The 16,573-nt window shown below is 46.1% G+C and overlaps 1 protein-coding gene across 1 annotated transcript; it reads left to right on the top strand.

The window, feature by feature from the left end:
* The first annotated feature begins 9,490 nt into the window (after positions 1 to 9,490).
* LOC115320360 (myb/SANT-like DNA-binding domain-containing protein 3) lies at positions 9,491 to 14,367 on the top strand. The gene is made up of 3 exons (XM_040222718.1): positions 9,491 to 9,900; positions 10,470 to 10,682; positions 13,991 to 14,367. Exons 1-3 carry the CDS (start codon positions 9,582 to 9,584, stop codon positions 14,365 to 14,367), a joined length of 909 nt encoding a protein of 302 aa, XP_040078652.1. The 5' UTR covers positions 9,491 to 9,581.
* The last annotated feature ends 2,206 nt before the right edge of the window (positions 14,368 to 16,573 follow it).

The raw sequence follows: 16,573 nt of genomic DNA, 5'->3' as shown, positions 1-16,573 counted from the left end.
TAATAATTAAACCGGAAGCAAGATACAAATGTGTATAACTTGATCAGTAGCATGTTAGTTGCAGATAGCGTAAACACAGTAACTTTAATGCTCTTTAGCTATGCAAATGATGGCTTTCGGCGTCAAAGTGATTCATATCGAACAACCAGTGCTGTGCTTTCAAGTAGTTTAGCAAAATTATATCAAACATACCCATACAGTAGAAGCTACATCTGAGTGGCTAAGCCTACCTTTGTGTTTTGCACATCATAACGAATTGTATAACAATGTGGTGCCAGGGTGAGGTACATATTTAAAAACCGGGCTCACAGCTACGTGCATGGCTGCATCGCTATGTGTTTCAGCTCGGAGGATACTAGAAGAAACAATGACAACCATATTTTCTTAGGTAATTAGCTAAAACGTGTTAGTTAATCTTTTAAATATTGCTTTTATGGTACATACTGCAAGTGCAATTTTAAATACATATGTCATGCAAGGCTAAATCAATATTCACAATAAAAAATGAAAGATGTTTGCCACACCCTGTAACGCCGAATTAATAATAATAATAATCTTAATTTTGGGGGTGTCCAAAAACAACCACATTGGTCTTCTTATTAGTGCACCAACACAACAAGCGAAATGAGCAAGCAAGTACATAGGCTCTAAACATTTACTAAAAAAAATAAAATAAAATAAAACATCCAAGACAAACATAATGCTAAGGGGCTATAATAATATCATTTAAATCGCAACGGTACATAGAAATTGATGCAGATATATCAAGGTGAAGTGGAGCGAAGGTATTATATAATGACTGAATCCGTAAGAGAGGTGAGGTGTTACACGGCGAGCGAACATCAAAACAAACAAAGTGTCTAGTTACTCGGAATGGAATATGAAAGTTCACTTTTGCAAGGAGTTGAGCCGAATCAACAGCACCATTCGCAACCTTGTGCAGAAAAATTAAATCACGAACAGTCCTCCTTTTAGACAATAGAGAAAGAGGTAACATTTTCATTATATATTCATACCTATAATAAAAGCGCCGCTCAAAGTATCTATCATAAACGATCCGAAAAAGTGTTTCCTGAACATTCTCTATGCTCATAGCCTGTGTGTTAGAAATCGAGTTCCATACGACAGAAGCAAACTCCAGTCGTGACCTCACTAAAGAGTTAAAAAGGTTAACCATTGAATGAGGGTTTCTAAAATTACGCGTCAAACGAGAAATTACCCCTAACGCTCTAAAAGCATTGCCCACGACCAATGACACATGATTTCTAAAAGATAAAGCACTGTCAAAACACACACCAAGGTCCTTTAAGATTGATACACGCTGTATAGGCGATCCATCGAGATAATAAGTAGACTCAAAAACAGAGTGCCTACGGCAAAAAGAAATCACTTTTGTTTTAGAGCGCAGCTCCTGAGGAGGAGGAGGGAAGGGTACTGAGGAGAGGGTATACCTTTCCTCCTCACGTCCTCATCCTCCCTGCTACTCCTCCTCCTCTTCCCTCTCCTCCCCTCATCATTCAAGCTCCTCCCCTCCTCCTCTCTCTCCCTCCTCTCCTCATCTCTCCTCCTCCCCTATTCCCTTCTTCTCTACCCCCTCCTAATCTCTCCACCCCTATTTCCTTCTCTTCCCCCTCCTCTTCCCCTCCCCCTTCTCCCCGCGCGGTGCATTATGAGAAATGTCCCATAATGCACCGCGCAATGACGCCGACGGCGACGCCGCTCAAGCAGGAAACGGGCGCCTAAGAGCTGCGCTCTAAAACAGCCGCCTCGGAGATATTTTAGAGCGCAGCTCTTAGGCGCCCGTTTCCGGCTGGAGTGGCGTCGGCGTCGCCGTCGCCGTAACCGCGCGGTGCATTATGGGACGTGTGATGTCACTGATGACGTCATCAGTGACGTCATCGCCATTTTATCTCCACTGATGAAGTCATCAGTGACGTCATCGGCATCGGCATCGTCACTGATGACGTCATCAGTTACGTCATCGGCATCTGCATCGTCATCGTGATCGCCACTGATGACGTCATCGGGTTTCGCATCGTCATCGTCACTGATGACGTTACTGATGACGTCACTAGTGATGATGACGTCAACAGTGACGTCACTGATGACGTCATGGGTACGTGACCTCATAGAGGTTACGTGACCCCTGTGAAGTTACGTGACCCCGGTGAGGTCACATGATTCCCGTGAGGTCACGTGACCCTGGTGAGGCGACGGCGACGCCGCTCGGAGGGAGGAGCAGCAGACAGGATGATGACATGAGGAGGAGGGAGGAGGGATATACCTTCCCGTCAGTACCCTTCCTTCCTCTTCCTCAAGTGCTGCGCTCTAATTTAGAGTTACAGGGGTTGTAAACGGCTTTCATTTTTTCCCCAGTTCGGGCCCCACACTCCTACGACTGCGAAATCTTAGAAAGAAAAGGTTGAAGTTGTTGGCTATCTCCAAGCCAGTTGCTTGATTTTACTTATGCATATTCCTGTAGCTTTCATGGCAGCTGTCTTCAAAATTGCAATATGCACCCTACAGCTACTAATTAAATCAGTGTGTCGAAACGAAAAAAATACGGGTTCGGTTACGGTTTAGGTTCAGGTAAATTTATTTTGTTCCGGTTCAGTTCCGGTTCGATTAATTCGATCCACGAACCGGTTTGCGAACCGGTTCGGTGCGCTGAACCGGTTCGCGAACCGGTTCGGAAATTATAAATGACAAATTGCAACATCAAAATAACAAAATAAAAAAAACATCAAAATAAAAAAATAAAAAAATTGCAACATCACGTTCTAGAAACGTGTTATGGAATGAGCACAGAGCAGCATTTAGGATTTACGAGAATGTAGGGAAATGAAATCCCGTGACGAGATTTTTTTTTTTTCGCACAACCTTTCAATTTTTTTTCTTCCGTGCAAGCCGCGACCAGCGCAATACTGGTTCCTATGTCAAGATTCATGGATGCAGCGTTTGTCAAGATTCATGAATGCAGCGTTTATATTCCTAAGACTGAGTGGAGAAGAAAAATATGTAAGCGAGGGTGTTTTTCAGTTGACGGCACTTAAAAAACAAATGGCATTGATAGCACATTTATTGTCAGCAGCGCGTGGCCGAACGGTTTTGACATCAGCCGGTAACAGTTATTTTTTTTTTCCGGTTCAGTTCCGGTTCGGGTTCATCGCGATAACGATATAACGGTTCGGGTTCGGGTTCAGTTCCGGAAAAAATACCGGTTCGGTTCCGGTTTTCGGTTCGGTTCGGTTCCGGTTCGACACCCTGAATTAAATATTGTATTTTGTTTAAGTATCCAAGGAACTACGGTGATTATTAACTGCTGTAATAACTGCCGAGCTGATTGAGCATTGCGAAGCCCGCTTGAATGTAGCTGTCAGTTCTCTGAAATAAATCTGTTTCCATTAAAAATGACACCTTGTATGCTGTCGACAACTTTATTTTTTGGGATTCTCCCACAATTCATAAAAAATTAGATACGCAATTTGGACAAATTGTGAACAAACATTTTGGAAACAATACCAAGACTAATGCAAAAGAATGCTTCTACTTTTGCAATTATTTAATCAGGCAGCCCTGGTTCATGGTGGGCACCGCCTGTAATCTCTGCAGATCTGTGCACGAAAAGGTCCAAATTTAGAAGTGGCGTTGGGGAGGTTCCCCTTGTCTTGTGCCCACGAAATATTGCAGAACTAGTTCGGACCAAATTTGTTAAATATTTCCCTCGGGGAATACAAAATTACAACATTGTTGTTGAACATATCAACACCATGTTTGCTGCGGCGTGGGCCGCACAGCCTATGGCAGCTGTGCGGTAGCATATTGTAGTGATGAGTGTAACCTATAAAACAAATGAACTGAGGGAGAAAATAATCTTTTATTTTATATTTCATCAGGTATGCTTTTGTCTTGTCTCGTCTTCAGACGCCTACAACATGTTGAAGACACAACATGCATCCCAGAACCCCACATGCGCGGTGGCAGAGACGGTAAAAGTTTTGTTAGACAAAATTCTGTAACACTTGCTGTACTGCGGTTAGGCTTACATTGTGGGGTAGTGGTACATACGTTAAAGAAATTGACTTTGCCTAGTTTTAACCGGATATAATTTCGGAAAATAACTTCTTAATTAAGCTAACCCAGTAGCTGGTCTTGGAGAACAGGCAGCGCGCTTGACACATTTTGGTAATTCCTGGCTGTTTCCTGGTATCCCAATCTCCGTGCTCCTCCTTGTCTTCTTCTTTTAAGTGCTACATTGTACCGCACTCTGTGACCATTCTGATCTCTTCAGATGTCAGCATGGGCGGGACCGGTGCATGGTTGCATTGTAGATTTGATATCCCATGCGGTGCGAACATTGGACAGGGCAAGGACAATTTTGGATCAAAATTGATGATGATTTGGACAGTTGGTACACTCAGCTGCGCAGTTGCAAACGCTACGCACTGCAGCCTGCAAGGCCTTTCACATCTTGGGATAAAATTTAAAAAAAATGCTCTCCAGTGTCAATGTTGTCTGTTAATTTAATTGGTTTACTTTTTTTTAGGACCCAGTATTTACGAAACATGCAAATGTTATAGCTGCTACTATGACTGCTAAATCTGACAGGAATTTTCGATTCAGTACCCTTTTGGCATTGAGAAGGTGCAGCAACTTTTCGGGTATTCATGCGCACTATTTCCCATTTACAGTAGCAAACAATGTTTTGGCTGACAAAAATTGGTGTCATACTTCATTCGGACGTCGGCACAAGACCGACATTGACCTGGAGACTGTTGTTCGGACACTCTTTCAGACTACTCAACCATCGGACTTCTTTCGACCACTGTTCGAGTGTGAAACAGAGGCTGAGTGCAAGTATTCTTACAACAGCTAGGTGGCACGAGCTTCCGCCCAATACCCAGGTAGCACACTTGTTTGGTTTAGCTGGAGCCAGGATTGGCCCTTAGTTGTGATAGCTTGGCCACGACTGCCCAGCTATTTACATCTGTATGCCAGCCTAGCGTTTCACAGTCTTCCCTTGCTCCAGAAAGCCACGGAACTGACAGGGAACGTCTTCCCTGGTTGACCAATCAATTTCCTTGGTCATTGATGGCCAGTGTAAAAAGGCCGATGCCAGTATTTTATGCACCCTGGCTGTCTATTGATTTTCCTCTGTCAGAGATGGCCGAGGTATCAATGCCTTCGCCAAGCTTTGAGGTTCCACGGTGGTTCGTAGGAATTCCCTGGGCCACTCAATACGAGCAACAGCCAGTGTTCGGGCATGTTGCCAGATCGAAGATAGGGTGAGCCAAGGAATGGCAGGGAATTGCCGCTATGCAATGTTCCTTGGCTCAAGCTCGTACTTTATTGGACCCAGAATGCCCGCCGAAAGCCACTGTTACTCTATAGTTCGTCTAACTTATTTAATTTTTTTTATTTGTATGACTGTTCTCTTAACATATTTTTGATGCTTTGTGGCACGAGCCCTCGCACTAGAAAGCGACGTTTCAGTGCAAGAAGTCTGTTTTAGCTAGAGACATAAGAAATAACACGTTTTCCCCACTGAAAAAAAAAAGAAAAACGATTTGAAAACAGTTTGGGTATGAACAGGCCAAACCCGAAATGAACTGGTTGCAGTGGAATTGCACCGGACAAATTGAAAATCAAACTGTAGAAATTGGTCGAACTGGAACTTCATAACTTTCCCGCTTTTTACAGCGGCCTTTATCCACCCTGGCTCGCTCCGAGAAGCCGCTTCCAGCGCAAGTGCCCGAGGCGAGGAGCCTCCCACGTGATTTTGGAAAAGCGTGCGAAAAATTCGGCACCCGCAGGTGCAATGCGCAGGTGAGTCAGACGCCTGGAATCCGCCAGTGCCCCGGGACCGGAGATGATGTATTGTCCCCGCGCGCAGTGCGGATGCCTTGAAAGGGGAGAGCTGCTCACGTGCCAGGACAAGGAGCGCGCAGGCCAATCAGCGCGGTCCTCGCGCCCGCTCGAAGCGCCAGTTTTGAGTCAGCGGCAGCAGTAGTTCCAGGAACAAAAAAATAAAAGAGGATCTAGCGCGCCCTTGGGTCCACAGTGAAATCATAACCAGTAGTTCCATTCAAGGCCACTTTCGGTAATCGCGCATACACAGCGCTCCTCAAGCCGGATGGCGATTAACTGAAGGTGTTAAACAAAAAACAAATAAAATAAAGAGGTTCAAAAAGAGTCGCAATTAACTGAATTGAGTGCGTTAATGCAAATATGTTTAGGAAACATAATAAGCTAGGTTATAATGATAAACCAATATGGAAAGAAAAAATCGAGCAGTTACCGTTAGCTTTAAAAGTTCATTGCCCTAACCGAAGCCATGTTTTTTAACGTCGCCGGTCGCGTTGTCGGTGTTGCTGTTCTGCGAATTTCTCTTTCCTAGTACATTTCCCTTTCGGTTGGATCCTCACTTGGCATTTTAATGTCACGTGAGTTACCGAATCACGCTATGAATGTGTTCTAAATGGGCCTGCTCAGGCAAGAAGCCAAAAAGCCGGGGACTCACTTCGTTGTTCGAGATTCCAGGATTCCGCTTCAAGTTCATTGCTGGTGAGTGCGAACATTTTAAAGTGCTCGTGCTGTCCTTCGCGTCAGGCATGGCATGATCGTCTTTTCTCCAACGCAGTGTATGTGACTCGGTTAATTTTTTAGGCGTATGTACCTCGGACGTAATTTGTGAAACGGTCGAACGCAATGAATTGCTTGTTCACGCGCAACCTCCGCGTATCGAAGCTTACACACCACTTTACTAGAAAAATATAAATATCGTGGCAAATGACGCGGATCAGGACTTAACCTGGGATTTGCTAATCTGTAAAGTCATAAAAGAGAAGTTGGCATCATAGTATAAGATATAAAAAAAAACAAAAGAAAATCACGCAACCTTATAAAAAGTGAATTTACCAGTTGTTATATATTTGCAAACAGGCTAAGCAAGTTGACTGGGTACATTGAACATAATTTTGAATTAACTAGTCAGATGGATGTCCCTTGAAGAGAATTAATGGGAAGGCACCTCTAAAAAGTGTTGCTCGAACATGCCAATTTCCTGGACTCACACCTGTCTTCTCTCTCTCCTCAGGATACCCTGCGGGTATGGCAGCCTCTGGCACCTGTCGTTCAGCATGCGTCGAGACACCCCCCCCCCCCCCCCCCTCCCCCCGTCAAGCTCCGGACATAATTTATCTCCGCTTGGCACGTCATGCAGTAAGACTCACAGTACTTATTTAATTTAGAAGTATAAGCAGGGACGGATCCAAGGGGGGGGGGGGGGGGGGGGGCGACGGGGGCGGGCGCCCCCCCCCCCCCCCCGTCCCTAAACAAAGTCGACCCCCCTCCCCCCATCTCGGAGGGCAATTTGACATGGGTAGGGACCCCCCGGTGCACACGAAGGAATGGGAGAATAGTATCCTTATAAATTTACTGCCCCCCCCCCCCCCCCCGAAAAAAAAAATAAAAAAAAATAAAAAACGGTGTTCTGGATTTGCCTTTGAATATAAGGTGTGTCTCACTTCGTCCATTCACTGTATGCTGTTATTTTCTTGTTCGGGTACGGTAGTTCCTCGGAGAATCAAAGACAATACCGCGAGGGCGACAAACGTGTGGAGGCAAGCTGCAAGGGCCGGACACCAGAGGCAAGGGTTATCAGTAACCAGGGGGATAAAGTGAAAAAACTCAAGAGGCAGCTCATCATCTGGGCGACAAGATGAAAACCAGATACCGTACGCTGGGAAATTTTTCGACCCTCATCCTTGGGTGGCATGAGCATTTTCTGGTCATATTCCTACGTGAGGTGAACTGTTACTGGAACTAGGTTGACTCATCCTTCTGCAGCTTACAGGGCGTTACCAAAGCTACGTACGGCACCAACGAGACAACCGGAACATTTGGGTGAGGGACGGGACAACATATTGTGGGAGAATACTCCTCCTACGGAGAGCTCTCACAAAACTTGCTTGGTTGCTCTGATTAGCTCCAAAGGGTGGCAGTGTTTTTTATTTGTACAATTAGGCTGAAAAAGATTATAGCTTTAATGTGGCCACCGAAATTGACATTCCGTCATAACATTCCTCATAATGGTTCTGGCATCTATTCTATGATCTCTTATGCAATTATGAATGTCGCAGCCACAAGAGATCACTTGACAATAATCTGCAATTCGTCATATGACAAACTGCGTAAATGTTTGGGTAAGTGCAGTAGCGGCAGTTCTGCATATCTGGGAAAAACCAGTGACTGGGAAGGCTCTCCTCCTCATCACGATCTGTCTTAGGGAGGGATGTCTTGTAAACCCCTTTCAAGTAGTTAGTCTGAAAGGGAGTTTCTGGGATACCGCTGACGCATAGTAATTTCCGGCATCTATGAGACACTTGAGAAGAAAAACCTTATGCAGTTGGAAGCTGCGAACCAGGTTGCAAACGGGGAGGACGACTTAGATCAAGTGTACGAGTGGTCTCAGCATTTGGCATGCAAGCTGTGGAGCAGTTCCGGCAATTGGAACTTCAAGCTCTTGAATACTGGAACTGTTGCTATCAGCACGACAACCACAGCTGGTTGTCGTGCCAGTAGACCTCGTTCTGAAGTCACCGGAAGAAATCAAATATAACCAGCTGCTGCCATCATGTTGTGTTAGCCAGTGGTCAAGAACAAAACTTTTTCTGTTGAGCTCGGACAAAGCGTTCTTCAATTAGTTTTCTCAAAGCCCCTTTGACACGCAATAGCAAACATAACCTAGCTCAGTGAACACCCTACCTGTTAGTAGTGTTTCCAGTTTGTGTTAAATCACGAAAAGAGCCCTTGAAGAATAAGATAGTGCTGTGAAAAAGTAAATTTTTAATTCCTCATACCGGGGATTCCGGTCTGTCGGAGTCCGGATAGGAGCAAGCTGTGGTCTGCGCTGTGAAAAGCCTTTCTGAAGTCTAACTGGACGATCTTGCACGGAGTATTCGGTTGTTGAGGCTGGTGCTGAGTGCATGGGTAAAAGGTGCAAGGGCCGAATCGCAGCTCCTGCCGGGGCGGAAACCGTATTTGTGAGGGCTAAGGAAGTTCGACAGCTCAAGGTGGGCTAACCGCCGTATTCATAAACATTCCCCCACTCGACTCCAAACTCGACTCGACTTGAGTGGAGTATGGACGCGCGACTCCACTCGAAGTGCCATTGGTATTCACAGACGCGAATCGGCACTCACTCGAACTCGAGATTCCGTTCTCCACTCCAACGAGCTTGATGACGTCTGGGAGCGAGAATATAGCCAAAGGTTTTATTCAAAACACCATTTTCACGTGAAAAAAAACATATTCGTTCGTTTTATCTAAAAACGTGTACCATACAAACATCGAATTAGTGAACTACGAAGTTTTATTAAGGCAGCGTAAAGTTTAGACGTGCTTGAGCGACAAAACGGACAAAGTCGTTATCTTGCCTGGCAACAAGCGCATTCGCTGGCTGCGTCTTGTTCTCTCGTCGACGGTCGTCCATCTCACGGTTTGTCGATCTCGTCTCGGTCTTTCTTGATTTCGCCCCGTGCAGCCCTGCTTCGTCGCCTCGCCGCCTCGCACGACGAATCATGGAGGACCCCAACGGCAACGACTCGGAAATGGCCGATAGCGAAGAGCGGGCAGGGGCTCGTTTTATTTATACTGCGGAGGAGAAGGCGCTCCTCCAAGCGCTCGTAACCAAGCATGCGCGAGTTCTGGAAAGCAAAAAGACAAATAACTACTCGAAGGAGGCTAAACTTAAAGCTTGGGAGAAACTCTGCACCGAGTATAACAGCCAGCCAAACGTCCGCCCACGAAGCACTAAGCAACTTAAGAAGCGTTGGGAGAACGAAAAATCCAGGTACAAAAAAACGAAGTCCGACGAAACGAGAGACATCCACGCCACGGGTAAGTCGACCATTTGCATATTTGGTAAACCGTTCCCGATGTGTAAAAAGTAAACATCGGAGAGAAGTCCTTTTCGGCCAGAACAATGCTATGTGCACGACGTCGTGCTCCTTTCCGAGTCTCGTATAAAACGAATTGTCAAAACGAGTTGTTCAAAGCTGTAGCGTAGCAAAGTCCGCTTCATACGCATGCAGCGGATCCAGGTTCGATCCAAAGTGGGCCTGCTTCTTTGCTTTTTTCTTGACATATTTTTTTTGTAGAACAATTGGCGTTATTGACATTTTTTTTTTTAACATTTCCCACTGAAAGCAAATGAGGTCCCCGCATCTTGCCGGAAGCCTATTCTAACTAAGTGCCCAGCATTCAATTGCCCATAAGAAGGTTCCAGGTGGGCCTCCACTAAGTTGTGCCAGATTCTCTCTTCGTTGGGTTCGCTCTAGTCCCCCTAACAATTGTTTTTATCTCGCACGGAGGCGTTTCGAAAATTCAGTGTGCTCTTTGAATTGTTCGTCCCATACATTGTTCACTCTCTCCAATCTGAGCTTCAAATTCTTTGGTTTCTGTCACAGGAGGTGGACCACGAACAAGCCGGCCGATGAGCCCCTCATTCATTCTTGTGGGAGCGGCGGCAGACCACATGGAGACAGTGGTCACAAATCTCTGCGATAGCGACAGGGCAAGAGACCGGCCAGTGCTGTCGCTGCCTCCGGCTGCAATGTTTGAAGCAATGGTGCGAGGCACTGAAGGCAATGGCAATCACGCCTGCTGGAACGACGTGCCAGGTAACTGGGGGCTTTTGGATTGGGACAAATTTGCACCAACATGTCGAAGATGGGTACTGTGAGCTGTAACATGTCTACTTGTGTTTGCGACTTGTATCATTTCAAGAGCAAACCTGGAACAAAAAAAAAAGGGCACCCAAGCCTTTTTTTTTTTATTGCTCGGCAACATCTACACTATTCTACATATCTTCAAAGTTCCAAAATTGAAAATGCGAGCAGTGGGTCGTGACATAGTACTGTGAATTGAAACCAAAACTAGAGGTTAATAGACCTGTTGCAAAGCGTACAGCGCCACGACGGCAGAGAATTTTGGGAAGACTCGGTACAGATCACGTGCCTTCTCGTTGCGCTTCCGCGACAGCGAGCGAGTCGTGGCAGCTGCCGCCAGCAGCAGTCGCAGCCATCCGCCATCCCTCCAAACCGTCGTTGGCGGCGTACCGTATCTGTGGCAGTGGGCGCGTTAAGTCGGCGCTCTTTTACTCCTACTCCGATGCTCCGAGTTTGATACTCCGAGTGCAGCAACTAAACGGCACATAGCGTACAGGAGCGCGACACACCGAGGCTGCGTTCCAAACCTACTCGAATGGATCCGAGTTACCGTGGCAGATTGTGTCACGCGACATCAAAAACAGAGAAACGCTGGACGCGGGTAGGTTTTCGACAACCACCTTTGCCCTAGAGTTAGATAGCGCAAGTTTTGGAACACGGCCAGAAACTATCAACGAGCCACACAAGCTCCTGCCGATCGTGAATGCGGGTGGCGGAAGCTGAAAATATTTCGAAGATAAATATTAAGGCCTGTGTAGAGCACCATAGTCTAAAGCAAGAGAGATGGCTACCTTATGAAGTTCCTACAAACTTTTTAATATTCTTGAAAGGTTTGAAGACTCGTTTCATGCACATTATGTGGAAGCTGGAAGGTTGCCTTGACCGATCTTATTTATTGACCATGCATTCTGTTCGGATTTTAAATTAAAGACAACATTCTTGCACTCGCTCATCGACGCAGGAAACCCTTAAATTTGTCAGAGATTCCCTAGTTCCATCCGTTCCGTCTCGCCGATATGGCACACGGTCATTTGATAGCACGTCAATTCGTTTTTAGGCAGTATGCATGAACAAACCTTTCCCGCAACGCTAACTGGTGTTTCGGCTTTCCATCTAGGTATCTTTATTCGCTGCGGCTGGGCTAACGATTTTAAGCAGGGCAGCAGCCTGACTGTCTTTTCATAACTGTCCTGTCGCCGAGCTATCGGCACCTCAGTCAATTGATCAATTCGATTTCAGGCAAGACGCACGAACAAACCTTTTCTTCAAAGCTCGCTGATGTTTCGGCTTTCAAATCGAAGCATCTTTATTCGCTGGGCTAAACATAATAAAAGGGACAGAGCGGTCCAAATGTCTCCTCATCTCGACAACTTTCTGTCGCTGTACTATCGGCACGTTTGACAGATGAATTTATTTTTCAAGCGAGACGCACAAACAAACCTTTTTCGGAAGGCTAATTGCTGTCTTGGCTTTCAAATCAAATTGTTTTTACCTGCTGGATTAAGCACTAATCAACTGAAAAGGGGCAGCGTTCCGACTACGCCTCTCGTCTCGACGGTCTCAGATGCAGCGCAGCCATCTTGTTTGTTTACATGACGTCACGGAGCGCGAAGAAGTCACTCGCGCTCCAAAAATTTTCGGTGCATGAAGAGCGCGCTCGGGTGTCAGTCTCCGGTGGCACTCCTGTCCGTTTAGTGAAAGGAGTGCCAAACTCTCGCACTCCGGAGCACGGACTTAACGCGCCCAGTGTAAGCGCATCTCGACAGGTGAAGCTATTCACCTATTTAAATACTTTATTCATCGCAACTTACCTTCATGTCTTGCAGTGTCACCGAATCCACTTATTTTGCACCGCAACCATGGCACAGTTCGACCTGGTTCAACAAAGCGTTTGTGTAGCAATCGACGGAGCCGGTGCAAAGAAGAGGGATGAGAAAGGGGCAGCGGGAGGAAGGACGATGGGAGGGGCGTACCTAAGACTCTCATTATTCGTCCCGTGGGGCGCACGAGCTTATGGGATTTTTGCAAAGGGTCTATGGTATCGAGAAAGCATTGCAGGGCACCTCTCCCATTGGAGCGCTTCTAGTTCAGAAATTCTTTTATCGAGATATTTTTTCTGTCGAGCATTGATCTGAGATTGTAGGTCTTTTTCCCCAAAATTCCTTTATGTAAATCTAGTGCTTGCGACGCATTGCACTAATCCATTTTACAGCTGCTACATATTTCATGGAAAAGTATGAAAGGTGACAACCACAAGTCTCCTCCCATTCTCTAAAAATATCTAGCACGACAATGAACCACATCGTAACACTTGCACTGCTCTTACGGGCAAGAAAAAGATGGAGGGACAGAAATAAATCCCTTTGCATTCTGCTACTATAGAGCCTCTGCTGTTGTCAAGGGCAACTATGTAAACACTGCTCATTCAAGGAGCAGTTTAAACTGTTTAAAATTCAATTACTCATTCAGGGAAGTATGAAATATTAAGATTTTCTGCTAAAGATGTGTTCAAATCTAAAAGCTAAGATTTATTTTGTTTTCCTGGAGATACAATCTGACCAGACAACCTTTGTTGTAACATGATTTAAGGCAACAACCCATGGACGGGAAAAGGACAACAGCACAACACACGAGTGTCAACACAGCTGTGGGGGCTTGGAGACCCTATATACACACGAACCTCTGCGCAATAAATTTCAGCTGTGTTTGAGACTTGCGTGTTCTGCTGTCACTGTTTTCTGCAGTCTCGGGGTTTTCGCCTAAATTTTTGTTAGACTTTCACCAGCTTGTTTGTGCCCCAACTTTTGTTCGCTGCTGCGCACATTTGCTCTTAACAAAGTGTCTGCCATAACAACCGTCTGAGTGTACACATGTTGTGGTGTCCCCTTTGAGGAAGGTTTATGTAGTGCAGTTACTCTTGTTTGCTTCTCGGATAGGAATTTGATCCCATCAGCAGTCTGACATGGCAAGGTCTGTCGTTAACCAACTGAACAAAACATGCTATCGGGGCAAAATCGTCTGTAGTCAAAGCACAACGTGAAGGTTGAAGCAGAGGGACACAAATTATATGATAATGCGACCGTAAACCATCCACAGTGCTAGAAGTGGTGCAGAACATAACCAATCGGACACACTCTATAGTTTGCCAACGCCTAGCTTTGAACATTTCTGCGAAAGGCCCATGTGGCTGTTGGGCCTCTTCCCCTATGTACTTGCTCTTCCCCTAGCACTCACAGTGCCAATGTGTTCTGCATGCCCAGATGCTCCTGAGCCGACCGCCTCACCACTCCAAGACAGCAGCGTTGGAGCTGCTTGTGCGACTCCGCCGGCAAGGGGCATTACCTGCCCCCGTGCTGAGCTGCCAAGCGGGGCATCCAGAAGAGCTGGAAACCGCATCGCAGCACTGGAGCGGATCATGGCTCCCGAAAAGGAGGCCCGTGTTGACATCCTCGAGAGGGAAGATCGGCGGAAGGAGGCGCAACATTTAATGCAAATGCGCATACTGCGCAACAAGCTTTTTGAGCAGCGACGACGCGGACGGGCAGAGTTCCAGCTGCTCCAGCTGGAGAAAGAGATAAAGGTGGAGCAGCTGGCAGCCCTGCGCTGCAAGCAACAAGGTTGTGGGAATCACGATTAAATTTGGGTTCTTGCAGTTTAGCAGCATTCTGAGGATTTACTTATTTATTTTAATTATGTGCGCTACATTGTAGTGAAACGGTAGAACCAAATGTGTTTTGCATATTCGGAAGTTGAATGAAACAGCACACTAGAATTGAAGGAAAGGGCAGGTCTTTCGTTAGCTCTGTGCTGGCCACAAGTCTTTCCTAGAATATGTTTAAGTGACCGAATACCCAGAATCTGATTTAAGAATCAATTTATTGGAGAGCTTACTACTGGATTCGTGTCCGAGTATTTGCACGAGTCAGTGATGGGTCAAGAACAGAGTACAAGCTGGAGAGGAGAAATAGGACTGAAGCTTTAAGTGGAGAGGAGGTTTCTCCTCTCCACCTCAAGCTTCTGTCTGCTTCCTCCTGTCCAGCTTGTACACTATTCTTGACCCGTCATTGACTATGAACATGTGCTTCTGCTTGAATATCCTTATTGGAAACACAGTGCGATGATCTGTGTGCGTTTCAGCGAGCCGTTGATTGTGTCGACAGGGTCTGGAGGTGATGGCAGTACATGAGGACGGAGCCGCCTCCGGCGTCGGGGGACTGGTGGAGAGGGTAGAGCGGGTGGGCATGGCTCTTTTCGCAGCCGGGCCAGGTTGTGCAGTGCAGCACAGGCGGTGATGATGAGGGCTGACCGTTCCGCCTTGTACTGCAGCCGCATGTCCAGGCATGGGAAGCGTCGCTTGAACACTCCAAATGCCCGTTCGACCGAGTTCCTTGTTTTTAGGTGGGCTGCTTGGTACCTATATGGTGCAGCATTGGTAATGGAAGCAACGTCGCAAGATAAGGGTCTTCAGGTGTAAAAATAGCCACTGCTGCAACCATAAGTATGGTTCAGTAACCTGTACAGTGCGGCCTATCCGTGCTAGCTGCATTTTTGTCATTTTCTATTGCCAGAGGCTACTGTTCAGCATACAGTGTAGTTTTGGCTGGTGTTTTCTACATTACCGTCTTAATTCAAGTTCTTAGCCCTAGTTCAATTCTAGTGACAAAAAGCCACAATTGACACTGGCTAACTGTGAAGAACAACAAATGTTCTCGAGGAAAAAAGAAAGACAAAACTAAAATGTTGTATGCTACATACTTTTGAAAAAAAAAAAAATTGTCTACAGAAAGTGAATAATGCCAGCTTTTTTTGCCATACAAAGGCCCAAAGGTCATGAATCTAGCTGTAACAAAGATTTGCAGAAGTAATAGTAACCAATAGCAACACTGTGGGTACTGCATCCCTTCTTGTTAGCTGTTCTGAATTTCATGCCATTATTTCTTCCAACAAACTAGTACATACCTGCCCTTTGGGCTGTTGGCGACACCTGGATTGGTCAGGGGCGTAAGAAGAAATGACATGCAGGGATAGCCTGCGTCTCCGAGCAGCAAGCCAGGGATGCGCCGATTCTCGTACAGGACCCTTGCACGACTGTTGTCGAATATCCTGCTGTCATGCACAGAGCCCGGCCACCTAGCAACAATGTCAAAAAACTGCAGCTGGGGTCCTGTGATGGCCTATGGATAGGAAGGAGCAGTGCAGGGATGAGCAGGTTGCCATGATATGAACACAGAAGTGCTCAAGCTGAAATTTTTACGATCATTAGTATATTGTTGACAATGTGCATCTGCAAGCTTTGGAAACTAGAATTTGAGTTCTCGCAGTTTTATGCGACGTAAGCTTCAATGTGGCTTAATTCCTATGTTTTTTTCAGACGGTATAATAGAACAGAATTTGAGCACAGGATAAAATCTCCTAAATATTTTCTTCCAAAAGTATAATTCAAGGGGAAAATACTATGAAGCATGAGCGTTTGCTATAAAATAACAAAAGCCATCTCGGCACCCAATCAAATGTATGTTTCCAAACACACAATGCATAATTCTTGGTTTTGAACCCTCTCTAGCTGGCCCACTACCACTCTGCACTGTCGCAGAGTGCAGATCTCTTCACAAGTTCTAGTATATATCAGTCACAATGTCGCCGAGCTTTCACGTGCGACGCCGCGTCTTGGCGTGCCGTTGTTTTCAACTTTTTCGCTCTCGCTAACAGCACAAACAGAAGTGGACTTACCTGCACGTTGAGGGAGAAGAACCCCTTCCTGTTCCTGAAGACTTCCCCATTGGGACCACCAGGTTCCTTTATTTTGACGTGGGTGCAGTCGATGCACCCAGTCACACTGGGGA

Source organism: Ixodes scapularis, unplaced genomic scaffold (genome assembly GCF_016920785.2).
Source record: "Ixodes scapularis isolate PalLabHiFi unplaced genomic scaffold, ASM1692078v2 PGA_scaffold2__306_contigs__length_199485367, whole genome shotgun sequence".
In the NCBI taxonomy this organism is placed as follows: domain Eukaryota; kingdom Metazoa; phylum Arthropoda; class Arachnida; order Ixodida; family Ixodidae; genus Ixodes; species Ixodes scapularis.
Note: the sequence above shows the minus strand (reverse complement) of the source record. Positions and strands in the feature narration are given on the sequence as shown.

What these genes read in the sequence shown, in the direction of transcription:
- LOC115320360 (XM_040222718.1), top strand. Translation starts at nt 9,582, where the DNA reads ATGGAGGACCCCAACGGCAACGACTCGGAAATGGCCGATAGCGAAGAG. An exon ending in GAGAGACATCCACGCCACGG is followed by an intron (nt 9,901 to 10,469) that starts GTAAGTCGACCA and finishes TTTCTGTCACAG; the next exon opens with GAGGTGGACCACGAACAAGC. An exon ending in CTGCTGGAACGACGTGCCAG is followed by an intron (nt 10,683 to 13,990) that starts GTAACTGGGGGC and finishes CTGCATGCCCAG; the next exon opens with ATGCTCCTGAGCCGACCGCC.